The sequence below is a fragment of the Epinephelus lanceolatus genome, chromosome 15 (genome assembly GCF_041903045.1).
Source record: "Epinephelus lanceolatus isolate andai-2023 chromosome 15, ASM4190304v1, whole genome shotgun sequence".
NCBI classification, from domain to species: Eukaryota; Metazoa; Chordata; class Actinopteri; order Perciformes; family Serranidae; genus Epinephelus; species Epinephelus lanceolatus.
In genome coordinates this window covers 24445604-24473098 of record NC_135748.1, presented here as the reverse complement: position 1 = coordinate 24473098, position 27495 = coordinate 24445604, and the positions used below count along the sequence as shown (strand labels likewise).

The 27495-nt window shown below is 42.0% G+C and overlaps 3 protein-coding genes across 4 annotated transcripts in view; 2 read left to right on the top strand and 1 right to left on the bottom strand.

The window, feature by feature from the left end:
• The first annotated feature begins 5471 nt into the window (after positions 1-5471).
• On the top strand, positions 5472-9618 carry LOC117267487 (uncharacterized). Its single transcript, XM_033643431.2, has 5 exons — positions 5472-5628; positions 5719-5852; positions 7272-7349; positions 7436-7590; positions 9320-9618. The coding sequence occupies exons 1-5, from the start codon at positions 5580-5582 to the stop codon at positions 9411-9413; spliced, it is 510 nt and encodes a 169-aa protein (XP_033499322.1). The 5' UTR covers positions 5472-5579; the 3' UTR covers positions 9414-9618.
• Positions 9619-10808: 1190 nt separating this feature from the next.
• Positions 10809-23223, bottom strand: tonsl (tonsoku-like, DNA repair protein). Its single transcript, XM_033641975.2, has 28 exons — positions 22874-23223; positions 22693-22788; positions 21906-22048; positions 21611-21794; positions 21367-21496; positions 21008-21179; positions 20767-20881; positions 20517-20662; positions 20257-20409; positions 19998-20123; positions 19634-19832; positions 19478-19533; positions 19288-19377; positions 19070-19142; positions 18815-18978; positions 18441-18564; positions 18096-18337; positions 17455-17929; positions 17162-17367; positions 15311-15417; positions 15041-15197; positions 14671-14749; positions 14283-14590; positions 13206-13377; positions 12823-12998; positions 12670-12743; positions 12326-12459; positions 10809-11349 (listed from the first exon to the last, which is right to left on the bottom strand). Exons 1-28 carry the CDS (start codon positions 22896-22898, stop codon positions 11150-11152), a joined length of 4326 nt encoding a protein of 1441 aa, XP_033497866.2. The 5' UTR covers positions 22899-23223; the 3' UTR covers positions 10809-11149.
• A 446-nt stretch (positions 23224-23669) lies between these two features.
• The window catches only part of LOC117266694 (gamma-aminobutyric acid receptor subunit rho-1-like), a 28180-nt gene continuing 24354 nt past the window's right edge, over positions 23670-27495 (top strand). The window contains exon 1 of one of the 2 annotated variants that reach the window (XM_033641998.2): positions 23670-23784. In XM_033641998.2, the coding sequence (XP_033497889.1) occupies positions 23780-23784 (5 nt within the window). In that variant the 5' untranslated portion in view covers positions 23670-23779. Of the gene's footprint in view, positions 23785-26681; positions 26901-27495 lie in introns of those variants that run through there. The other variant, XM_033641997.2, reaches the window with a different exon arrangement.

Below are 27495 nucleotides of genomic sequence, written 5' to 3'. Positions count from 1 at the left end.
ACACACCTCAATCATTCCTGCTCAGTTAACCACCCAATGTAGCTTTGACGAAAATGTTTAGTATTACCTCCCTGAAGCAGGTTTCAAGTCCCTGAAAGCTGATTTCATTTTCAAATTTAATACAGACCAGGAGCTGCTTTAAACAGGCAAAAATACGAGGTTCTTTCAAGGGGAAGAGAAAAGGTGATTTGATTGATTATGACTGAAGCCAGACCACCCTCGCACAAAAACATGTCTGATCTTATAAATGCGCTTCACATCGTCCACAGTACACAGAACCTCCTCAGACCCAGGACCTACCAAAGACAAGGATTACACTAACTAGGGATGTCCCGATCCAGCTTTTTCACTTCCATCCACTTGGCCGATACCGATCCGATCCAAGCGCGTATTATACATATTCACTTATTTTGTTGTCAGTCATGTTAGAAAAGGTTTGATCAAGCAATATTACTCTAACAAGAACAACTACTTAATCAGGTTAGTTAGGATGATCCACAACAGTTGGTATGAGAAACTGACCTGTTTATTGTTAACAGGGTTAAATAAACAAACTTTAAACTTGAACATTAACATTAAATAAAAAATATAGCTGGTTTGCTTTGGCTGCTTTGGCCCCTTAATAAATAGAAAATAAATCAACACAAGAAATCTTTAAAATGTTTAACAATGAAATTAAAATAGCAGCAAGACTCCACACACTTGTGCTTTGCCCCCCTAATAAATAAAAAAAAGATTAACACCACAAGACATTGTTGACATTTAATAAACAATGCAGCCTTTCCTTTTCAGTTATTTTAGTAGTGTTTTTGTAGTCCATCCATGGCTCCCATTTCACTAATTGTGCCCAAAACAATGCCATCAGTGCTCTACTTAGTGCTTTACTTAAACAGTAAGAGTGTAAACCAAATAAAAATTTCACTCTCAAAAAACCAGAGCAGAAAACAAGTAGTCAGTTAACTAAATTGACCGCTACTCTTCCTACTCTCTGTGTATCTGCCGTCTGTATGCTGGCCTGGTGGATTGATAGTAAGAGCTGGAGCGGATCACTGGAATAGACTGCTTGAATCGCGGAGCGCTGGGTTGGCCGGAAAACCTGGCACGGTCTCCGTAAAAAACTGGATCGGAGTTCATGGACCGGCATTTTTCCATGCAGTCCGATCTGATGCCGATGCCCGTTTTTTGCTAAATATCGGATCGGGACATCTCTAACTTTAGTTTCAATTATGTAAACACTCTGACGTATTTTCTAATGTTGATAAGATGGGATATCCTGGGGAATATATGAATATTATTCTCTCCCCAAAACTTTTTTTGTACTCTGTTGTAGGCTACTATTTGGTGCAGAAGCTCTAAAATGAATGGATGGATTACTCAGCAGACCCCAAATCATCAGGGGCCACTCTGGCTTTCACCTGAAAAATGTCACTCAATGTCGGTTAACACGTACCAGCCTGGGAGAGACTGACCAAAAAAATGAAAAAGAAATGCAAACCAAACAAAAGGAAGCACAAAATGGCCACCACAAAGAGCCACACACACACACACACACACACACACACACACACACACACACACCAGAAAAAAAAAAACTATAACGACTATGAAGACACACAAAACACGACAACAAAACAAGAGGCAAAACCACCACAAATTCTGTGTGTCTTGCTCCTGTGTAGAAGAGGTGGTGGGGCCTTTTGCGTGTCTGTGTCAAAGTCTTCCCAGGATTTAAAGCAGCATAAAAAGGCAAAGGAGGAGCTGTCGCTGTGTGCTGTGTCCTGATGCCTTCAGACGTTTTGGGAAGACTGGACTGAGTTTTCTCTGCAAAGCCTATAGAATCATTTAAGTTGCCTGTATTAGACCGTCTTTTGTTTTCACTCTGTCGATTTGTTAATAGGATTGTGTTTTCTGGGTATTTGAGTTTCTGTTTGCTGTGTTCTTTCCCTTCCTGTGATCCTATGCTGCCTTTCCCTCATTTGACCCTCTACACACCTGACCTGCATCAGCCTCGTTAGTCCTTCCCTGCTCCAGAGTTTTTACCCAACCAATCACCTTATTCCTCTCACCTGAGCTTCTCCTTCTTTTTCTCCACCTGCACCTCATCTCCTCATCAGACTGGTTTGTATTTAAGTCCTGGCATTCAGCTCAGTCTTTGCTGGATCCTTGGTTTTGTTATGTGGTCATCACTTTGCCTCTTTTCTACTGTAACCCTCAGTGATCAGTGTTTGTGTAGTGGTGGAGTTAAAAAGCTGCTGAGGACCCCTGAATGCCAATAACTGTTCCACTAGATCCTTAAAGATACCATATATCTTGATTGAACACCCTGCTGAATAAGACAAATTTCAGTGTCACTGAATATATAAACAGTTTTCACTTCCCTTTCTATTAATCATAGAACAAAGTGTTACATGTCAAATGCTTCATATGATTTATCTGAAGGATAAAATTGCGAAGGTAGTGGACAAAGTGAGCAGTTGAATGCAAAATGAGGTGGTGGAGGCTGCCTGCAGGATGGAGAGATCAAAGATAGGCAGAGTGAAGCCATTGCCAACAGTTAAGATCCCCTATGCGTGTGTAACAAAAAGTGAAACAGATAAAGTATCTCTGATGGATTGGGTCTGTTGACTGATATTTTCTGTCTTTTATTTTTTAATTTCAATCATAAAATGTCTCTGTGTAGGCTGCTGTTATTTCTGTACATACCCTTATATAGTGTTTTTTTCCGAGACATTTTGTTTTAGCTGTTGTTAAGTCAGGGAAGTCTCTGAAGGACCAAAGTGACAAGGAGGAGGATTTATTTCCTCCAGTTTAATCATGATGCGAGGGAGACAAGTGTACAGACAGAGGAGGTGAGAAAGGGTGACTCAAACAACCTGATGAATTTCAAATTTAACCAATAACCCACTTGGTGTGAAATAGTCCTCCAAAGTCAAGGCTACCCTGTCCTTTATGAGAGATGATAACCTGGACTGAAGGTTAAAATGAGTTCTTGCTTCTTCCATATGTACCAAAGTGATGCAACCGTGCTTTACTCTTATTGAATCTTTATTTAGTTTGCATTCATAAGAGTGCATGACAAGTCAGCTAGGTGAGTAAACATTGATATGCTTGGTAGTCAGCTCCGAAAATGCTAGCTATAAGCTTCTGGCTCATGGATCAGCTGTTCAAGTTTTTTCACATTTGGGACTGTTTTTTTGGACTATATTGGAAATGATGGGGCCCGGGCTCTTGAAAGTGGACTGTATGGATTAGCATGGTCTGAGGTCTCGAAATACATCTCCATATAGGTTAATGTGCTCAATATGCTAACTGTCTCTTCAACCTACCTGATTACCCCTGAGAACTGTGATGCTGTGAATTTTAACTCTATTATTTATTTTTATTTTATATATAAATATATGTATATATATTATTTTATGCAATTCACCCACAGAAAATGCCATTGAAATGGCAAGGCTAGCTGTTTCTCCCTGTTTAAAGTCTTTACGCTAAGCTAAGCTAAGCTAAGCTAACTAGCTGTAGCTTCATATTTATTGTAAAGACATTGCAGTGGTAATGGTCTTCTTCATTCTTTTAACTCAAGGTCTACTTACTAGATTTATTACTAGATTTACTAGATGTATTTAGATAATGGTTGGTCCATCACTTTGGTAAAAAAAAAAAACCTCTGTAGCAGCTAGCTAGCTAGTAAGTAGGCTAATGTTAGCATGTTAGCATTGTCATTGTAAGAATGTTAGCATGCTGACATTAGCCCAAAGCTCTGGTGTGACTACAGCCTCACACGGCTGCTAACAACTGTACACTCACAGATAGACAATAATACATCAAAACATATCTTGTACGGATTACAAATACTTGCTGATCAAATGTTTGAAAACAAAATACAAAATTCTGGTATGAGAAAAGGCATTTAATTAAATAAACGTAATTTAAAAAGACAAAAATACTCTGTAGGGACTGACATTATATCACATTTTACGCCTTTAGCCTCATATGGGTCTGACCTTAAGCTCCCTGCATCAAAAAAATGAGCTCACCACTCACCATTTCCTTGTCTCAGAGTCAGTGTATTTTTAGTGAAATGCCTAAAAATAACATGCCTGTGGTTAACACGTTTTGTTCTACCACATTAAATGCATCAGTAAATACCCCACTCATGAACTCTGAAGACAGTTTCAGGGTGCCCAGTAGTTGACCTGGTTGAGCAAGTACCCCATATACAAAGGCTGTTTTCTTGCCGCAGCGGTTGCGGGCCTGCAGCTTCGACACCAAACCACAGTCCTTTGCTGCATGTCATCCCCCCTCTATTCCCCTCTTCAAATTGTATCTGTACCATCAGATAAAAGCAAAAAGCCCTAAAAAACATCTTTAAAAAAGGCAATTGCTAACAGTGGCTAAATGAGACAACACATCAACACGTCAAGTCACACCAAACAAGGCTTTGCAGTCTTGTTATGGTGATGACTTTTGGTCATGCAACCAGTGTAGTTCGTTTATGGCCAAATGTTAGTTTACTTCTGGTGATTGCATTTAGGCTTCAGTGATCACAAAAAAGATGATCTTGCTGAACAATTTTAAACAATTGTTTAAACAACCACGTTGGTTTGCTACAGAGCTTATTTTCTGCAGTAATCCAAAAGCCAATGCAAAAATCCCATAGGTTTTGACATGGGAAACAGTGCGAAACTAGCCTCCATGTTGGCCAGTCATCAGGATATTCAGGAGTGCATACTGAGTGCTTTGTGTCAGTCACTGTCATGACCACTCGAGCTGCCTGAGTTCATATTTGTCATACCCATGTTTCCTGTTTTATTTTTAAACTCTACCTCAATTAAAGTGAGTTTCTTCTCTTCTCTCTTCTCTTCGTTCATCAAAATGAGGGAGTAGGGGGAGAGCTCAGTCCGCACAGTTACTGATCACCCGTCTACTGACCTGAGCCTGATTAAAGATCCTGACCTTTTATCTGAGTCTGTGAGTCTGCTGTGTGAGTCCTTCTCCAGTTTGTGCTTGACAGTCACAGCTATGAGCGCTAACAGGGTGAACAGCCATTTGACAACCAGTTCTTTCAGTGAGTTTAATCATATGTAGTCCCTTGGCAACATCAAAATCAATCAAATAATACCAGGTTTTTAGCCCCTCTCTCAAGCTCAACTATGCCCTCCTCCATTTAAGAGCAACACACATGAACTGCTTAGTGATTTGTATTCTAATTCAAAAAACAAGATTTTAATCTACACACTGACAGATTAGATTGTAGTGGTTCATGCAGAGTTGTGATGTTCAGATCGTGAAACTTTATGGTGCAACGCTGTTGTTCTAGCACATTTTTTTAAACGCCAGTGAGTGTATTGACTGGAAAGATGAGTCTAGATGGGGTGGGTGGTGTTGAGGAGGTTTTGTTTTCTGTGATAGTGGTCTTCACAAAACCACAGTTTATGACTAGTTTGTGACTAGCCGCTGCTTGTGGTTAGAACTTCCATTTAAGGAGCCGTGCAGGCGAGTTGTGCAGCCCTCCACCTCTTGTATAAAAGGTGTGTCACCAGACGCACAGACACTTGAGATCACTGCTCTCTGCCAACATGGAGAAGTCTTCATTCCTCCTTGTGTGCATTCTGGTGGCATGTTCAGGTGTGCTGATAATGTCTTGATTGTTTATTTATTGTGTTATTTATCATGTTAACTGTTCTTCAGCATTTTTTTTGTTTTGCATCTTCACAGTCTGGACAGTCGACGGGAGGAGACTCAAGGTCACCATTGACGATCAGGAGCAGGTGGACATGGAAATCTCAGTGATGGCTGACAAGGAAGTCTCTTTGAAGGACGGCGAGGAAGTCTCTGTGAAAGCTGGAAAGGTAATATGGCTGCTTCAAACACTGCTAGTCCAGCATTCATCTTCAAATATCAGATGACAGAACATTAGATGATCAGCAAAGGGTCACTTGCATCTTTGCTGTGTCTCTGTAGACTATGCAACCTGAGGTTGCACTTCCTTTTGAAGGTTTTGTAACCACTGTTCATAAGGTGGTTAAGTTTACATACATTAGTCAACTATAACTGACCACACAATTGAGAATATTTTGCAGGTGTCAGTCAAACATCTATCTAAGTAGTATTTTATTGTCTCTCTTGCACGACATACACTTTGGAGATAATTGGATCTTTAAGTGCGTACCAAAATGTCTATGAATTTCAGTCGGATTATGCAAACTGCAAATATTCTATTTCATCACTTGGAGGTAAAAAAAAAAGTGGCCGTGCATCATTCCAATGCACAGTGGCTCCGGCAGCATTACACCTATGTGTGTAACCCTAAACTTGGCTTTTGCTTGACACCGATCTAATCTTAAATCCTGACTTTATGTCCAATCTCAGCCTAAACCCAACCTGAATAAACTGTCTGCACGGTGATGTGGTCGGCAGGTGTAGTTTGGTAGAAGAAAATTCCTACATGAAATTGCTCACAACAAGGTCTGTGGATTATCTGGGTCATTAATTCTGGAAAGAAATATTGCTGTTGCATTTTTCAGAGAGTAATCTATTTATTTATTGATGCTTGACGAGCACTATCTAGTTCCATTATATTAGAAAGAAGGCAGACATCTTTGCAACTCCCACCTAAACATTCCATATTGATAAATAGCACTACAGTTAAGAGGTAAAATATGTATTTGATATTTTGTCCCATCAAAATTAAGTACTCATTCTCCAGAAAAATGCCCCTGTGACTCATATTATTTTATATTTAATCATTGGATTGTTAACACTGATGCAACAATGTGTAAGTAGCATTTTACTGTTGTAGCTGCTCAAAGTGGAGCCATATTTAACTACTTTACATGCACGTATAGTGGTTCTCAAACTCGGTGCAGCCATTTCAGAGATCACAAGATAAATCTGAGGGGTAGTGAAGTGGTTAATGGGGGTTGGAAAGAAATAATCTGTTGTTTAGGAGTTCATTCTTTTGATTATGAAAAGGGTAACACTTTACTTAAACCTCCTATTCAGCCTTTATAGCAATATAGACATTTACAACATACTATAATGTAGCTGTAAGCAGATATAAGGGCATTTTGAGGTGTCACAAGAAAATATTTTGTATAACAGCTATGTTATATCATGTTATATTGTATTATGTTGTCAGTATATTGTTAAGTAGCAATGACAAATATGTTCATTAACACTTAACAAACTTAAAAAGTTTCTCGTTTATTGTTCATTTAACATTCTATATCATGTCAAGTATTAATTTCATGATACATCTCTTCACACAGCTTCCCGGTGTGTGCTGGGCGTGCAAGTGGGCTTTGAACAAGGTGAAGAAAGCTATCGGACCCAACGCCACTGCAGAGGTAAATGAAAATGTTTAAATGGCTGACAGATCGCCGGTGCATTGTGGGAAAGACTGGTAACAATCATAACAATTACACTCTTACAGAAACTGACAACAAAGCTGAAATCCGTCTGCGACCAAATTGGCCTCTTGAAAACTCTGTGCCGCAAGTTTGTGAAGACGCACCTCGCAGAGTTAATCGAGGAGCTCACCACCACTGATGATGTGAGAACCATTTGTGTCAACACTGGAGCCTGCAAGTGAGTCACCAGCCCGCCATTTTAGCATTCGACTAACAATATACCCAGAAATATTGAATCTTTACAAAGTCCTTCAACAATATTCATTATTCTGTGGAAGCAGTTAAGAGACGAAAGTATTTGAATTGAATGGAAACTGCACTTGTGCCTTTAGTTAAGCTATGGCGTGTCAAAGGTGGCACACACACCCAAGGTTGCTGACCCCTGCTGTTGTGTGTGGTATTGTTTTATGGTACATACTAATCCCCATACAAATAAACATAAAACAAATGAATATACATACTAATTAAATTGTAATTAGGGTCCAGGCAGCTAAGCTGCCAGGACACTATTGTAATCCTAGGTATTCTTCTTCTTTCTTCTTTCTTCTTTCTTCTTCCGTGGAAATCATACTTCCCATGGGTGAAAACTCACCAAACTTTGCACAAAGGTCCAGTCTCATGCCAGATATTCTCAGCTGTAAACTCAAGCCAATAGTCCTGATGGTGGCGCTACAGCAAGTGTCTAAAGTTCAAAACTTTGAAAATTCATAACAAATCAACCATACGTGCTACAACTTCACAACTTTCATCAAACTGTAGCCCCAATACTGAAGAAACTTTTGTACATTTAAACCTATTAAAAATTATGAAGTCCATCACTCTGTTTTTTTCAAAAACTGTAGAACTTCTTAAATCTATCTCCTGCCACAATTTTTGCAAGTGTCTCAATTGACACCAAACTTGCTACAGAGCATCTTCAGACTGTCCTACAAAAACTACGTTTCTCAGGTTTTTGATTTATCAAAAATTGAGCCTACAGTGCATCAAAATGTTTGACTGTAAACAGTACTGTAAACATATACATGCAAATTCTTGCTAAATAAATCTTCAATGTTCATGAAAAAAAGACAGAATTCTAGAGTCATGGTAGATGATGTTTGGCAAATTTCAGAATTTATCTCAAAATCTGAATTTTTGACAGCATTTTGAATTTTGCTCTCATGTGAACAATTGGAGTCAATGTAAAAATTTCAATTTTAAACATCAGTTTTTCACTTATGGAGCAAATCAATCATTGTTACAAACAAATTACCAACATCTCCATGCTGTCTAGATGCAATATGTGTATTTTCAGATTTTTGTCTTAATAACTGATCACTGTGCAGCATCTTCAAGTCTTTTTTCTGCTAGAAAATCTGCCTTCTCATGCTTGAAAATAAACCAAACTTTGCACAAAGATCCAGTGTCAATACTTAAGCGTGAAACCATCTGAGGCTTCTCACTTTGCACATAGCTCACCTAGTTAAACATCAGTTTTTCACTTATGAAGCAAATCAATCATTGTTACAAACAAATTACCAACATCTCCATGCTGTCTAGATGCAATATGTGTATTTTCAGATTTTTGTTTTGATAACTGAATTTTTTACAGTGGTTTGAAATCTGCTTTTCCATGCATGGACGGCTGCTAAACCTGCACGTCTGGCTTAGTCAATTTGTGAAGCTACACATGAATTGTCACTGATTAATTAGCTCAGTGAGATAGAAATTGATTCTTAGTCTCAGAGGTTGTGAGTTCAAGCCTCAGCTGATGCAAAAGGCAGATTGTGTTGCTAAATTCTTAAATGTCTTCCAATTCTTCTGCTTGTTGCTCAGAATTGCCTAAAAATGCCCAGACCTGACCCATCGCTGCACAGCAGCTATAATTATTTTAATCTTTTCCTGTCTCTCTGATGTGCTCTTTTCAGGGCAAAGGAGTTGGACCTGCTGGATTATCCACACGACGAGGATTCAGAGATTGAAGTGATTGAATATGTCCGAGGTCGTATGCGTGCACAATAATCACGCTTATAATCACGCTGCAACCAGTTTGCTTGTGGCAGTGACGTACTGACCAACAACTCTGTGCATTACAATATGTGATAAAGGATTTCTTACAGCTTCTTTCTGCCACTGCTTTTACTTTGTGTTGCACTTTATGCCTGTAATGTTATTTTCTATTTTTGCATCTGCACACAATGATATCAATAAAGGTTTGCATTTCAAATGTTATGAGTATTCTTTGTTGGTCTAGGTTAGAATTGCATCTGCAGCCTTAAACCCTTTTAAAATCTCATAACTTTAACTTAGGTACAAACAAACAAAAGATAAAACGCTCTTAGTTCATGAGAACAAGCTTTAACAGTCAGACAGTGACAGTGTACAGCTATATTTCATGTTCAGAGTGACTGAAACAAAATTAACATGACTACAAAGTGGGCTCCTGCCAGTGCAAAACCACAAATGAAACTGTTGTGGTTTTTGTGGCGAAGTTTCTCAGAAAATTTTGTCGATTTCTAAACTTGAATTCCACTTTTATAAACAACAGTAACTGTGCAAAGGCATTTAGCGCTTCAACAGAAATAGACTGCATTTTATTTTATTAGCAAATTAAAAAAATAACTGGTGAATTTAAACTGCACCTTGTGGCATGCGGAGAGTGTCTACATATACATACATGTTGCATATATATATATATATATATATATATATAGACAGTTGGCAAAAAAAAAAAAAAGACCAACCCTTCAACCACTGTTCTAATTTTCCTTTAGCAGGATGTTGTTGTGGGCTGTTAGGACCCTGTTCTCACCAAAGCAAAAGTGTTACTTGCAGTTTTGTGTGAAACAGGTCACACGGGCTGGAAGACATGTAAGAATAGCTCACTGCAGAACAGAGTACACCAATGGCAATGTTAAACCCTTTAAGATATAAAAGCTTTTAATCTTTATTGCTCAGATTCAGATATGTGACTGAAAAGATTGAGGTGTTGCATAAGACATGGCCATTGGTCGTCCACTCAGATTGACACATCTCAACAACTAGAGTTCTGTACATTCATGTTCTCCAGAGGATGAATCTCGACCACTTTGCTGATCCTCTTGACTTTTCATTGTCAAAATTTCACCTTATCTCATTCTTCAATTATTTAAGCCCACCCAAAAAAATCACCTGGGAGGTTGGTGTTCACTTCCCATATGAATGTAGCCTCAAACCATGATGTTTATGTTGATGTCTCAGCGTTGGTTGCGGCATCCTGGAATGTCAACAGCAGACGCAGGAGGACACCTATTGTGTAACATGTAGATGTAAAAGGCCACGGACAAAGCGGCACCAGTGTGTATTTGATGTTATTAGATAAATAAGTAAAAAGTTTTGCTCTACAGGATTTATAAAACTACAAAGAAAAAATGCACATTGAAAGACCAAATGAGTTTCTTTAATTGTTTTTTCCCCCCTTAAACATCAAATCATACAGTTCAGTGAATGCATCATGACAAACACTCTTAACATACAGTCACAGACTTTCACTAATGCACACACATAAATAAGGATGTACAAAATACATGAAACATATAAGCTATTTACACACACTGTCCGTAGACGTCATGTCACTGCGTCTGCATTTTTGTGCAGTTTGCTCTTTTTGAAGATTTGAGTGTGCAGTTCTCTGTTAATGATTTCATATAGCTCAAAGTTTAGTGTCTCTGATGAACAACCTGCCATCATCTCCGCAGCACATTTCATTTTTCCCCTGTTCATGAGGAGGCCGCAGTAGAGAGCAGGCACCTGCTGTTTCGGTCAATGAAGCGCCCATGTGACCGACCGGCGTCCCAGCTCTGCTTTAGGGCCTGACGGTCCAGCTTGTTGAGTCCCTGAGAGCAAAGACGGAGATCTTTGACCAGCTCTGACAAACCGTCCAGACCTGCACTGTCCCAGGGGCCAGACACCGCACAACCTGTGGAGGACGCAACCAGAAGCTTGTTTTATCTGTTTTTGGCTCAATGTTGTATTGGTCATGATACAAGGTTATAATAACACCTCCTTACCGTAACCTTCTCACATAATCAATCTACCATTTGTTTTTCACAGTAATTAGTAGCTAGCTCCTAAAATGTTCAGGCAGAGGGTACTTGCTGTAGCTGTGGTTGAGGGTGAGAGGCTGTCAGTAAATAGTTTGCTGGACACAGGAAAACAAAGATCTGTGTGGGTACATGAGACCCTAAGAAAGAGGGTGGGTCATGGGGAGTATCACCAGTTGGTCCAGGAGCTTCTCCTCCATGATGGCCATTTACAGGCATATTTTAAGATGACTCAGGGGCAGTTTGACAAAAGTCGGGCTGTATAGCTCTGGGTGTCCAGCAACCACTACCACCAGTTTCTCCTCCATTGTTTACCAACTATAAACTTGTTGTTGTGACCACCACAGAAGACCCGCCTCTCAAATCATCTCATTGGACAAAAAAAATGATGTAAAAAGAGATGACGTGAGGCGCTTTTTTTTTTTGCTGAGTTGAAGTTCTTCCAACTCGAGGAGTTCAGAGTGCTCCGGCAAAAACGCCAGGTGCCTAGAGTGCAGCAACCTCAAGGTTCGGTGCAATGCACAAACCGCAAGCAAAGAGCTTCCTTGTCATTAAAAACAGTAACAAAAAGGTGCCTTAGTTTAAAGCAAATCACACTAAAAATATTTTTCACATTTACTATAATAGTAATATGCCACCAAAGGCAAAGAAGATGATTGCTAGAAAGCAAACATGAATGTAAACAATGTAGGTTTTAGATTCTAACCCCCCAAAATGAGTCTATAAATGTTTCATGTAGAAGACAACACATTCAGCACATTTATTCGGCCTCAAACACAAGGTGTGTTTTGTTGAGAAATGGGGACTGTGCACCAAACACAACAGGCTACCTGTAACTTATGACACACATACCTTGGAGGTTTAGAAGGGTCAAAGGTCGACAAGCCTCTCTGAGAGAGATCAGGATGCTGTGAAGTCCCGCTGAGGTGACAGATGGATTACCTGACAGGTTCAGATTGACCAGAGTGGGACATGAAGGCAGGCTCCTAAAGAGAAACCAAAAAGTTTAAACAGACACAGAGAACTGCAGAAGCAAACACAGGATGACAGATTGGACAACAGAAATCTTTTTGCATCTCTCTCTTGTATCTGAATTCTGAACACATTCACAGACCTTTGGCTTTGAAGTCATCATTACCCCTTAATTATTATATGAAGACTGTTATAATCATGATTAAATGTATGCATGTTCTCACCTGGCCAAGGTGGCTACACTGCTGTCCGTCAACCCGTTTGCTGCCAGACTCAGGTGGGTCAGTGAGCAGTCGTCCTGTGCCGAAAGACAAAATGTTTTAATTTGTCTGCACTGTAATGAGAGGTACAGTTGGACATGATTTATGTGTGTGTACCTGTGACAGGATTTTGGTGAGGTGTTCCAGTGCTGGGTAATCGGCAGGACCCCTGCGGACAGCAGACAGGTCCAGGTGTGTGAGGCAGTGGAGAGGCAGAGTCTTCAGCACCAACTCAAAGCCAGTGGAGCCCAATGCATTGTGGGACATACACACTGATTTCAGGTGGCCCGATCCTGAAAGATCACAAGGGTATTTAGCTATAAATAATCTTTTTTTGCAAGCTGAAAAGATTCTGTTGGATCCTGATATGAAATAACACCATCTTTTGTCTCCATTTTATTCTTATTAAAAACATGATTTAAAAACATTTTATTGGTTCTGCTCAGCTTTAATTTAAAACCTATGAAAGCAAACACAACTTCAGAATGTCAGAGACTCACCTATCAGAGCACTGGCGAGCATCAGTCGATGCTGCTGCAGGAAGTGAGCGGTGAGGCCACATGCCTGCAGAGATAGCTTGGCTAACAGAGGGCAGCAGGACAGCAGGCAGGACAGGGACTCGGACACGCCGTCACCCAGCTGATTCATACTGAGGTCAAGCTCCTCCAGGCACTGTGAGAGGAAAACAACCACAAACAGTTAATGTGCATGAGAGAGATGTCTTGATTAAATTCGATTGATATTAAAGTGGTGACGTGTCAGTCTCAGACGTGATGGAAAAGCATTTGAGACAGTTTCGCTCACTGCGGTTTGTGACACAGGGTCGGGGGGGGGTGCAATTTCAGTGGTTCACACTTGGTTAACGGGACTCGACTTTAACAAACTGTGACACGTACACTACAGTGTGGGGGAAAAAAAGCCTTTTCTTTAGCGTATGGAAATCAAAACTGAAGTTCAAAGTATCACCACAGCAAGATCATTTATACCACTAGTAGACACTACATTCAGACTGCAGGCAAAACCAGCCAAAATCTGATTTGTTTTGCTCATGTGTGACTCAGATCTGTGTCAACAGCACAAATCGTATGGAATGTGATCTTGTCAATTCTGACTGGGGGGAAAAAGACAGTCCTAAATGAGATACAGGTCTGATTTTTTGCAATGTGACCTCAGTCTGAGCAGTCATATCGGAATTCACGCGGCTTTCGTCACCATTCTGCTCTGGTGGGAGTCATGATGTGAACACTATCCCACCACTCGCGGCTCAGACTATGCATCCACACACACGTCTGTGCAGCAGTAGCAGCCATTACGCCACACAAAGCCATATTTAAAACGTTGGCTCTCTTTCTCCTCACCGTCTTTCTCATCCTCGTTATCATCTGCTCGTGAATTTGCCAGCTTCAACTGCACATCAGCTTATAAACTAAACTGTGAACTGACTTCAGCAGCCTCCATGTTTTCTTACATACATCAGTGTGTTGTGTGTGACATGTCCAATTCATGACAGGTATGGGACCAAACTATCTTTAAAAGAAAACCGTGATGACAGCAGGTGAACTAAAAACACTCTTTACCGGAAACGCAGGATGACTCTGTCCCTTTAAAGCATTCACGGCCTTCTCCAGCCCCTCCCCTGTGATGCTATTGGCAGAAAGGTCCAGCAGCCGAAGCCGAGGCATGGTGACTGTTGTGGCGACCAGCTCGGGCAGAAGGTTGTCATGGAGACGGTTGCCGGAAATACGCAGCTCGGTGAGGCTGGCCTGCAGTTTCAGGGCACGAAGGAGTGGGTTGAGGGAGGAGGGCGCCAAGCCGAGGCCACACACTGACATGGAGGAGCTCCCATCCTGCACCTCGCACAGCCGGGTGACACGCTTGTTCTCATCTGCAGGGCGACAAAAAGATGCTCCAGGATGGGTTATAGAAATGTGTGTGTGTCTGCGTTTGTCTGTGTGTGTTGCTCACCCACTGCCAGGCTGTCACAGGCCTTCTTGTAGCGCTCAGGGAGAGGAGGGAGATCCCAGGAGCAAACTTCAGCGAGAACCTGCAACACATTGCACTAGCGTTAGGTGATGCATGCAGACATTGCTTTTAATCAAGCACCGGATCTAACAAACCACAAACCACCCAAACCAGCACAGCTGTCAGAGCCCTGTGTGTGCAGGCAAGTTTCTATAAGTTATTAATAACTTATATTTATATAACTTTACCCATGAATTAAAAAAAATTAAACAAAAAAAAAAAAAAAAATGACAACGTACCATCTTAATTCTGTCCTGATAAGAAAAGGTAAAAGTAATCCTAATAACACACTGTTCTTGACGCCCGTCCTCACCTCTTCATTAGTGTGCAGAACAGCCAGCAGCAGGTCCTGCGGGGAGAGCAGAGCACCTTCCTTCTGCAGCGAGAGGCGCGGCAGCAGGCCACATTTCTGGTAGTAACGCTGAGCAGCCTGCTCACACAGCCATGACACAGTGCAGGAGTCAGCCTCACTGGAACAGAGGAATGTGGATATGGACAACTGTAAAACCAACGTGGAATCCCTAACATGTACAGAACAAGCATATTAGTGGTGTCATTCACTACTAGTTACATATATATAAACCTTTGTGGAACTGGGATGAGGAAAACATCTTCCTGAACTCTGACCCTCATTCTGATTGGTGGAGGCAGTGATGTGGGCATTGGAGCAGCCAAAGTTTGAGCTGGAACCTGAAATAAAATCACAAATTAAGAAAAATAAATACAAGGAAAACACAATGGCTCCTTTAATAACATGATTAATAATAATACTCTATTTACAGAGTCCTTTTCATAGAAGAGATATAGCTCAAAGTGCTTTACAATAAAAAATAAAAATGCGACACATTAAGAAGGGCAAAGAAACAATAAAATTAGACAATAAAAAGACATTAGATATTACAAAATATATAAGTGAAAGTAAAAAAGAGACAAGTAAGAATAATCAAAATAAATTAAAATATTAGTTAAAAAAATAAATAAAAGAATATTTTAAAAAATAATAATGAAATAAATCATAATAAAATAAATAAAAATATATAAATATACAAAAATAAAATAAGGTAATAAGGTATAAATATAGGTTTTCAGTAGTCATTTAGACATGTACACAGAGTCCACATCTCTTACAGCTCTTGGCAGGATATTCCATAACTCTGGAGTGTAGTTAAAAAAAGTTCTACTGTCTAGTATTTTTTTTATATATACTTTTATTAATCCCCCTGAGGGGGGATTCAATTTTTTCACTCTTTAACACACAGGTCCGAAAGACACACACATGCACAAACAGGACCTATACATGCACAAAGTGGAGAGATGTCAGAGTGAGGGGGGCTGCCTTGGTAGGGGGGGGGGGTTGTTCAGTGCCTTGCTCAAGGGCACCTCGGCAGTGCCCAGGAGGTGAACTGGCACCTCTCCAGCCACCAGTCCACGCTCCATATTTTGGTCCGGACGGGGACTTGAACAGGCGACCCTCCGGTTCCCAACCCAAGTCCCTATGGACTGAGCTACTGCCGCTCTTGTGCGTATAAGCGTGTGTATTTAAGGAACGAGCAGTAATAGATCTGAGAGTTTGTAAAGGATTATAGAGTCTGCAGTGTACGACAGTCCTGAAGCATTAAGAGCTTTACGAACAAGAAGAAGACTTACAGTCTAATCTAAAATAAACTGGGAATCAATGGAGTGTAACTAAAACTGGGGGTAATATGTTCTCTCTTCCTTGTTATGTTCAAGGTCTTACAGCATAGTTCTGAATGAGCTGAAATCTTTTAACAGACTTTAAAGGAGAACTTCACCAAATCCTGAAATGAAGTCAAGGCTAAGATGTGCAAATGCTGAAACTGAAACTGTGCAGCGTGACCTCATGCGAAGTTAAGATGTAAACTACAGTCAGTTTAGATCTAAAGGTAAAGCTATGATACAATACGATAAGATACGGTAGTTTGTTGTCACCATAGGGAAATTTGTCTTGGACTCGGGAGCTGCAAAAGTAACCCCTAAGCATCAAGCGACATTATTTAAAATCCAGGTTTGGGTTTTAACTGCACCGTCAGATTCCCACACCCACTGACATACTGTACCTGACAACACTCCAGAACAGCCTCTGAAAATCCTCTGATCCACCCCAAACACCTGAAAGCTGACTTTCTTCAATCTGCGGCCATGTCTTAAAATGGCGCTACCATTGGATCATCCCGCTCTTATTCACCAGCACATTCATCACTGTCTGAAGTTAATCAGGAATAAAGACAGACGCCTGACAAATGATGTTCCATTTATGGCCCCTAGTGATGCTGAAACATTAATAACTGTCACTGAATAAATGATATGAAATCTCTCTTTGTACTTGAAATGAGTCATTTTAGAGGTACATTACCTCATGTGTATTGTTTCTAGATTTGACTACATCTTTAACTCATCAAAAATCTTTTCTCACCTGCATGTGTATTTGTGGGGGTGGTGGTGGCGTCTCGGGCCTCATGTCGTCATAGTCTGTTACCGTGGGGCTGTGCGACCTGTTCACCTCTCGCCTGCCCAGCCGCACCATCCCCGGCATCTGAGTCATTTTGACCTGCTGAGGCCTCTGAGAGCCGTTCTTTCTCTGAGAGAGACTCCTGCTGGAGGAGTAAGGAGCTGCAGATCCTGAAAGAGAAGAGGAACATGAAGAAGGTAAACTAAGCAAAGAAATGTGGAGTAAAATAAAGTAAGACATAAAAGTTGTTTTATTACCTCTGTAGGCATCAGAGGTTAGATGTTTGCTTTGATTTCTTGCTGCTAAAGCAGAGGCCACGTCCTCCCCTCTCATTTCGTCCTGCTCCACCCGAAGCCTCCTCTTCTTCTTCGGCTGGAATTCCCCCAAATCATCCTCCAGCCACTCATCGGCCAGATACTCCTCCTCGGGAATGAGGGCTGATTTGCTGCTGGATGAAACAGCTGGTGTGCTGGAGTACTGAGACTGCGACAGACGACTTTTGGCGCTGCCCAAGCCTCGAATGGCACTGTGGTACTCCTCGCGTTCAAAGACAGATGGCGCGGGAGGCTCCCTGACGCTTTCTCGACACAAGCTGTGGATTGGGTTGGCTTCCTTGTTTGCGGGGACTTCCTTTTGACTGGGGGCTGCTGGGATGTTGTGTCTGGGGCGTACGGCACGGAGAGGACTGATGGGACAGTCAGAGTCGCTGTCGTCTGAGGAGCTGCTGTTATTCTACGGAATACATATACATGCAAATCACGTACTGTAATTATAGATCTGAACAACACAGCTTCAGTGGCAGAATGACAATGAATCTAAAGCCTTTACAAGAAGAAATGATGTAATATCAAGCATTTTTATCTACATACTCTACTAAGAAGCACTTGGCAGACATTACCCCATACAGAACAGCCGCCTCTGTCCCCCTGGCTCTGTGCCGCTGTGTTGAGCCGTTGCCCTGCCACCGTTTTGGGCTGGCAGGTGCTGCATTCACCTCTGGGTTCCTCTTGGTCCGGAGCCAGTCTTGGCTGGAGGAACAGCCCCCTCCAGAGGACGACAGCGGCTCAGAGTTCTCAGCATCAAACAGCTGGCTGTCCTGCAGGGCATCGAAAGGCTTGGCTGGGGCCGGAGCGGCGGGCACTGTGTTAGACAGAGATAAGTGGAGGGAAAAAACGGCGTCTGAAAGGATGTTTAAAAGGCGAGCCGAGGCTAAACTGTTGTGTTGATGATGTAAAGGCCTCACCTCCCCCTGCAAGCGCCTTCCTCAGCAGCCTCTCTGTAGCCATGCACTCCTGCTTGGTGTCCTGGTCCAACTCTCTGCTGTACGTCCTCTGCCACTGACGGAGGGTGTCCATGGCAGTGTCACCCTAACAGAGAATGATGAAAGCATGAGACATAGATGCAAACATTAAACCCACTTGGACGGATTTAGTTGCCTGGGGGATGTAGGGTGATTTCAGTATTATCAGTCGTTGGTTCTAGCCCATCTGGAGTTAATATGTCTTCATGTTTTCACTCCTAAAAACAGCCTCATCAATGTTCAGAAAGATAGATTGAAGTAGTTTGCACTGTCTGAAGAACCAGCTCCTGTAATTTACCAAAATGCCACACACACACCTTGGAGTTGCGCTGAGTGACAGAAGCCCCTCGCTCCACCAGGAGTCTTGCGACTTTCAAATTGCCACAGGCGAGGGCGTCGTGGAGAGGAGTCACTCCCTCGCATAAGGGACCGCCAGGATCATTAATGTTAGCGCCGTGTTCCAGCAGCAAAGCCACAATGTCTGCATGACAGAGAGAGTTTGGAAAAAGTTTTTTAGTTTCATGAAACTACTTTTAAACAAGGTTATATACAGTCGATCATAACTTAGTTACCATAGTGACCGTGGTTGCAGGCCTCATGAAGAGGAGTCCAGCCACAATAGTCTCTGGGGTTCACCGGGTGACCCTGACATGAAGACAAGCAGCACATTGTTGAGTATCAAACAATCCAGGTTGTGTTTTATTGTCTTGATTTTGCTTTTTTGGCAACATATACATAATAAAACGCAGTATTTTTTAAAACAAGAATTACCAGTCTTGTTTTTCCTCACCTGTTCCACCAGATACTGCGTCTGCCTCAGGTTTCCGTCTATACACGCTCTGTGCAGAGACGTCTCGCCCTTCTCGTTCCTCTTGTTCCACTAAAGCAGGAAAACGCATACAAAAAGAGCAGAGGGTAAAAAACTGAAAATGAAAGACACGGGATACAAAGACGAAAGTGACGACTGGTACATGACTCACCCTTCCTGCCTTCCTCCTTCCTGACACCATCTTGTCATAACCCTCCAAATCATCATCTAGATATGAAAAGTCAAATGAGACAAACATGATGTAATGTAAGGAGATATTAGGATCTATTTGTGTAGAGATGTCAGTGGGGCAGAAAGGGAGTTCTACCTGAGTCTGAGAGAACGACGTCACTGTCATCCAGAGGTTCACTGTTCTCCATCTCCTCCTCTTCATCCTCCTCACCATCGCTCCCATCTGGATTCCAGCCCTCGGCGGCACACAGCTCCTGCAGCCTCGCCTCGGTGTCATCGGCCTTTGATGAGCCGAGACGTCGCTGGGACGCCAGCCAGAGCCTCAGCACGCGTTTCTGGAGAAGGAAAAGTGAGCGTTCATACACTGTTGTTAGACCCTTCCAAGACAAAGTATTATTCTTTCACATAATAGATGGATTTGCAGATGATAATGAATCAACCTTTTAAATCAAGTTTAATGTTTTTTGTTATGCAACTTTCAGCTGCTCCTTCCATCTCACCTGTAGTCTGGTCTGCCCAGACTTCTGAGTGCAGTGCGAGGCTCTCGTGTAGCTGCTCTCTATGTCCTCGAAGGCACAGCCGCTCTCCTCCTGAGCTGCTGCGATGTTGAGCCAAGTGCTACACTCCTGACAGACACATATGAGTAATTATTTGTGACTTGGTCCCAACATGATTTACCTACATCCATAAAACCCAGATATTATCACTTGGCCATTTAAAAAGAGAGCACTGTTGGGTGAAGATGTGTGTCATGTATACCTCAGTAGAGCTGCCCTGTCGTAGAGCCAGCTCCTGTCTGTAGTGCTCCACTGCCTTGCTGTGCTGTCTCAGGTCTGTGTAGGTCGCAGCCAGGGACACGTGGATGACAGCCAGCTCCCTGGCAGGCTTTCCCAACGCCTCAGCACCCCTTAGCTGCATTACGTCAACAACAAGGCTAAATCAATTATCTTAGGTGCATGAACTGAAATATAAGAGGAGTTAGAAGGCAGTGAATACTGGATGATCAATATATGTCTTACCTGAGCTTGATATGCATCCAGAGCTTTGCTGTAGCAGCCAACCTTACAGTACAGGTCCCCCAGCTGCTCTGACAGCCCCACAGCCTGATGGGAGCTTTTGCCCTTATCCTCCCCCAACTCTTCCTCCAATTTACAGCCCTGGTCCGCTGTGAAATTCAAACAAATCACGCCGTCAACTCAGCTACCTTGGTGAAAACAAAAGTCATTTTAAATAAACGCAGACTGAGTGGATAAAAAAAGTCTCTGTCACCATATTTGAAAACTTTCTTCACGGCCTGTCTGTCCAGTGGCTGCTGGGAACCCAGCAAGAGAGCTTTTTTCAGAGATCGTCTAGCTGCCACGAAATCACCCAGAGTCAGCTGCACCTGTGGATAAATGTGACAAAGATGAACAAATTACAAAACCTACAGCCACAGTAACAGAAAACGGGTACGCTGGTTGAATGCAATTGGGCTATTTTTGCTGTAGCTTTTTAAAGAATGAGTTTATACCTTGCCAATGCAGTGAAAGCACTCGCTCTCACTAAACTTGTCTTTGATCTTCCTCGCGCACTCTTTGGCCTGTTCAAGGCAGCGCACAGCATTAGACTGCTGACCATGACGGAAGTAGATGTTGCCCAGGTTAAAGTTTGCACGGTAGAGATCCTCAAGCAGCTGACTCTTCCTGTACAGGATTAGAATGAAGAAAGCATGATTAGCAACACTTAATGGTAATCTTTTTATGTACAAAACACACTTAGTACACTCACTCTCAGTAAAGAGTAAGACAACAGGACACCTTTCTGACAATATCCCTATCTTCCCACCTGAGTTTTTAAATCAACATGAAGTTAGGTTGAGGATGTTCTTACTCTGCAATAAAGACACTTCGCCTGATAAACTCGCTGCAACGTTTGGGCTCCCCCAGATGATCACAGACCAGACCAAGATTGAGGAAAAGACGTGCCTTCATCTCACTTATCTCTCGCCCCGGCACAGTCCCTGGAGGTACGAAGAATTAAAAATGTTAGTACAAACAAGGACTACAAAAACCATAGGCACTAGTTAATTTAGCACCCGTCATATAATGCCCGAAAAGCACATAGACAAACAGACCTTCTAGGCGATCATTCACAATGGCCAGGCTCTTTTTGAAGGCGTCCTCTGCTTGCTGTAAACTGCTCTTTGACTGGTCAGATTCATACCGGAAGAGGTAGGTACGACCAATGGTGGCTAGCGCTCTTTGCTCCTCAGCGTGATCTCTGACAGAGCGGGCCAGGTCCAGGTGACAGCGCTGGTGCTGAAGAAGAAAAATACATGTTACGCTCTATGTTTGTATCATAAGAATTGGTTTAATGGCCACAAAGTCATTTTTGCAGGCAGTTTCAATAAACCTAACCAATCTACTCACTTTCAAAGCAGCCTCAATGTTTCCCATCTCTGCATAGCACTCTCCTATCTTACGATTGGCCACGGCTCGTCCAATCACGTCGTTCAGCACCTCAGAGAGAGACAGCTCCTGCTGGTGCTCACTAATGGCAGCCTCATAATCACCTACGTGACGCAAAAAGCGGGAATGTGGATGGATGAGTAGATCTAGAGCAACACTTTACATTACTGGAAATCATTGGATGGGTTATTGTGACAAATGCAGAGAGGCGGCAAGAGCATGTACACATAAGAAAGAGGGAAACAGGAATTGATTGCATATATGCAGGGATTAGGACTATTAAGGAAAGTATACGCAGGAATGGAGTGGGGGACAGGCAAACAATTGGTGTATGGCGTTTTTGAAGGACGACTGGATTGATTAAAAGACTAGTAACCACATAATGAGAGGGGGTGAATCAATAAGGAGGCAGCAGCAGCTAAAGAAGACAGTGGTGGGTTTAATGGCTCGAAGCAATTTGATTGTATTTCCCAGTCTTTGCCGAGTTACAGTTTTGTGTGAAAGGAATTAAAGGCCTGTCCCATATATATGCCTGTGTATATTTCACAAAATGATGAGTGACTCTGTGTAGCCTGCATGATCACTACTATCTATTCAGATTGAAAACTTCTGATCTGTGTCCTTCTATCTGTCTGTCATGTCCTTATTCCTTTAATGTACAATATAAATGCAATCTGCACATATTCCTATGTACACACTTCTTCATTTAACAGTGAATTCAATATCATGAATATTAGGAACAGCTCACCATTTCTGGACAGCAGCTCTCCCAACTGATTGCAGATGTTTGCTTCCTCTTTGAGGTTGTTGTTGTTCTGGGCTTTGCTCTTTGCTTTCTGCAGCTCTGCAGGGTGAACACACATTATAGGCTTATATCATATCAGCTTCTAGCAAATCAAAAAAGTAAGTGAAAGTAGATCAATACTCACGTTTAATCTCCCGTGAAGAGCTCATCTTGATTCAGCACAGATGGGTAACAGCTTTGTTAGCTAACACACAGCTGGTAGTAAATGACAACGCAGCGCGCTTCACGTTAGCTTAGCGCTAGCTGGACGAAACCCAACTGACACATCGGAAACGATCGAAACAAACCACTTTTTCACCTCATTATCACCGCGACATGACTTTGCTAGTCCATGTATATCCTCGCTGTCACTTATATATCCGATCGTGATCGCTATCTCATCAAAAAAGCTGCACTGTAATAATTTCACTAAGCATATTTTAGCTTTCAGCGCTCACTGAACTTTACAATGCCGCGCCAGTACCGCGCGAGCCAATGACTTCCCTGTTCAATGTAAGGGAGAATTTCACTCTGGTGCTAGCCTGTCAGGCACAAATCCCGCAGCGCTCGCTGGGATTAAAAGGTCATGAATCCAACCCTGCCCTTAACCCAGATCATCTGCTGTAACGTTGCACTTAGACATAAAGTATGTGATGTATTAACGTGTCTGTGGACGATGTACAGCATGTGGACAGAGTGTGCCTGTTTGTCTGACAGACTATACTCAGGGCAATAGTATCAGCGTAAATAAAAGCTGCCGTTCATTGGCTAACGCCAGAGCGTGACGTAGTTCTACATAGAAACAGTATCCACGTGTGGTAGGTTGTCTGAGAAGTAACTAGTGTCTTTATTCTGTTATAATTCAGCAATTGGCGTTGTTTATACTTTCAAATTCACACAATGAAAGCTATAGTACAAAATGGCGGAAGTATTTTAATAGCTTGTGAGTGAAACAACAGATAGAAGTAACAAACAATAAGCAGCTGGTGCCTGTCACCTGGTGTGACTGCTGTGTGGAGGCCAGGTGATGTCAGTCAAGGTAAAAAGGTAAATGAGGTAAGAGTCCCTTTTGTAACTGAGCCAGTTTTGAAGAACACATTGACACATTATTAAGTATTACGTGTTATGCTGTGGCAAGGGACATAACTGTTTTGGTTTTAGAGTAATTTAAAAATACTGAAGGTTAAAGCAGGGAGCCCATTTACTTCACGGAAATAAAAAAAAAAACTTTCAAGAATTGGAATTGCTAAAATTAATTAATCTTGTAATAATGACACAGCAGGGGGTCAAAATGCTAATATCTCATAGTTATTAAACCAACTGATATATCCCAATGGGCAATATTGGATTTACAGCACTGCCCAGTTTGGCCTCTGGGGAGCACTGACAAGTTTGGGTTTTAAAATGTCACTGTATATCACTTAAAGGTCGAGTGTGTAGGATTTAATAATAATGATAATAATAATAATGCATTTTACTTAAAGGTGCCTTTCAAAGCACTCAAGGACACCTTACAAGACACAGTTAAAAGAAAAACAAGCAGCAATGTATCCATAGATCGTAATAAACAAACTATTCCGTAATAAAATTATGAGATAAAAATCGTAATTATAAAGACAAAGTATAAAATCATCATCATAAAGTCATCATGAATATGCGTGTCTCCATTAAATCGGACTGAATATGCCAGCTTGAAAAGGTGTGATTCCAGACGGATTTGAAAGTGGAAAGGGAATATTGGGAATGTCGCGAGGCGGGGAGCAGAACGGCTGAAGGTTCTAGAGCCCATGGTAGTCAAGCGGTCAGATGGTGATGTGAGTTGGATTGCAGAAGAGGATCCAAGAGTGCAGGAGGATGTGTAGATATGAAGGAGGTCAGACAGGCAGGAAGAGGCTTGATTATGGAGGGCCTTAAAGGTGAGAGGCAGAACAAGAGTGATATGATCTATGGAGGGGGTTCAACTAATGACACGGGTGGCTGAATTATGAAGACACTTGGTAGAGAGACCAAAGAGGACAGAACTGCAATAATCAGTACGGGATGTAACTGAAGAACGAACGAGGATAGCAGTGCTCTGAGGTGTAAGTGACAGGCAAAGATGAATAATAATTCGTACTGTAGATGAAAGTATGCAGAGCAAGTAATGTTATTAATGTGGGCCTCAAAGGTCAGTGCACTGTCCAGGATGACACCCAGACTCTTTGGTGGCATCTAGCGGTGAGGTTGCAGAACTGAAGGACCCCCTCGAAAATGAGATGATGCATCTCAAGGGATTTATCCCACCCTACATTAAATTTCTTCAAGCTTTTCCCGTGTGCCGAGTGTATAGGAGAGTTACGGTGGCCAACAAGAAAACGCAAAACACAAAAACACAAATGGTCCTATTTAGAGTCAGTGTTTGGTTTGTCCATCCTGGGCTACTGTAGAAACAACATGGCAGACTCAGTGGAAGAGGACCCCCTCTGTATGAAGATATAAATGTCTCATTCTAAGGTAACAAAAACACAATAATTCTTATTTTCAGATGATTATAAACTAATTAAAACATAATTATGAATAGTATATTTCATTTCTGCCAATACATGCCTCTATTCTCCACACACTGAACCGTTTAAATTCTAAATTTTATTATAAGAAAGAGCACATTCATCTGATTATTTGTCGTCTGTGTTGCTTTGTGCGTTTGGTGGCTCCTGAATTTGCTCTGTCAGCAGGACTGCTGTGGAGAAGGATACACAAATCTGAAACACAAACAATGCCTAACATTACTTACACCAATTTTCAGATTGACGTCCATGGAGCTAACCCAAATTCATGATCTTATAATCCAACTGCTAAAAAAAACAAAAAACGGGGGGACACATGGCCAGTGACGTCGACGCTGAGACGTTTTTCGATTGGCTTATTCAGACGGACAGCAGACCTTGACAGACAAATAGTGGTGCAGCCTCTAGTGAGCTGCTAAACTGAGAATTACAAACATTATTTAGCTTTTTATGAGGCAGATTGATAAGCATGTGATGATCAGCCTCTGTTGGGAGCTAATGTATGTTGTCCTGTATTTTCAATCCATCATCTGACAAAATATAGGACCAAATCATCATTGTCTGTCTTAACATTCCATATTATATGTCCTCTAGAATGATGTAGATTTCTAGGTCTCTTATTTAAAAATCTCAGTTGGCCTTATTTCTGCTGGATGTGTCGACACATCAACCTGTGTAATCAGTTTTTGGAGCATCCAAAAATATTCCCAAATCTGAATCCCTTGAGAGAAAACAACAGCAGACGCAGCAGACAGCAAGAAAATAAGAATTAGAAATTATTTATTTCCACATGGGTTTGCACATACAAGGAATTTGGTGATTTGGTGCATAGCAACAACCACAGTGCAAAAGTCTGAAGACATAATATGAAAAAATATAAATAAAATAAATCAGCAATCATAAAACCCTTCATTCATTATTCAGGTTTACGTTAAACAAAACTAAAATCCTGCAAACGGCAACAGGCAGAAATGCATATCTGTTATTTTGGGTCAGAGATTTTTGACATGCCAGACACGAGACTCCCGCATCAGAAGGAGCTGAGAAGCCTTTTCACATCAGACACAGAGCACCCTCTCAGCCTCTGTGAGTCTGCATCTCTAAACCGTTGACCTTACAAATGAGCGTGCCGCATCATTGTGAGAATTGGTGTTTCTGGGCGGTGCAAAGTGGAGTAGAGCACATCAGAGTGCAGGATATCTGAGCACAGCAGAGCACAGAGAGGCAGGCACATCCGCCGCTGGAGGGATCAAATCTGTACCATCTGACGCTCAAGGATTTATGGGTTTAGTCAAAATTGCTTTTCCCACTGTGGAGATTAAGCACCGTAGGATGTTTTCCACTCAGGCCATAGAATAGCTGAGTGTAGCTGCTGCTGCTGCTGCTGCTGTTATTTCCTCCCCCTTATCGACTCCGGCGGTGGAGACGGGAATGTCTCAGCAAGGCAGAGTGCTCCGAACCCTTGAGGGGAGTAAATTCTGACTGACAGGAGAGGTCCGTCCTCTGGGGAATGTGAACCATGCAGGTGGATCCTGTTCTTGTGCTCTTCTGTGTTTGGCTGGCGGGTGCAGCGGGGAGGATAGCCCAGTCGAGGGGTCACAAGCTGGAGACCTACAAACAGAGCAGGTAACGTGAAAGGAGACACAAATGTTTCAAAGACTAAAACTGTAAATGCTTGTTTTTATGGTTTCACTTAGACACAGAAGCTGTTTTAAATAAAGCTTTAAATGCAAACGTTAAAGCTCTTTTCCCCATAAGGGCTTTATTATGTTCTTATAGATGTTTTCTGAGGTTTACACGATGTTGTCCGGTGTTTCCTGTGTCACCTGTGCCGCTCCCTCCCCCTCTGAAAACAGACTTATTCAGACAGCAGATTGGAGAGCAGAGAGAGGGAGAGAGAGCGAGGGAGACCTAAATCCCCACATCTATTTATGCACTACGAGCGAATGCTGTGTTCTCTTGCCCCACAACTGCTGCGGGCCAGTTAATGACTGTTTCCCCCACTGGCAGCAGTTGTAGCCAATGTCATTTCCAGGTGATTATTTAGGCTAATTGCTGCCTTGTTAATGCGTCCAATGGATTAGATGTTTTAGTCAGGGACTGAACTACATCTGAGAGTCGTTAGAGCACCCTCAATTCTACACTGCCACATTATTGATTGAATTGGCTTCAGTGCTGGACGACCTTTAAATGGGAACAGATTGAATTTGTTTATCTGACT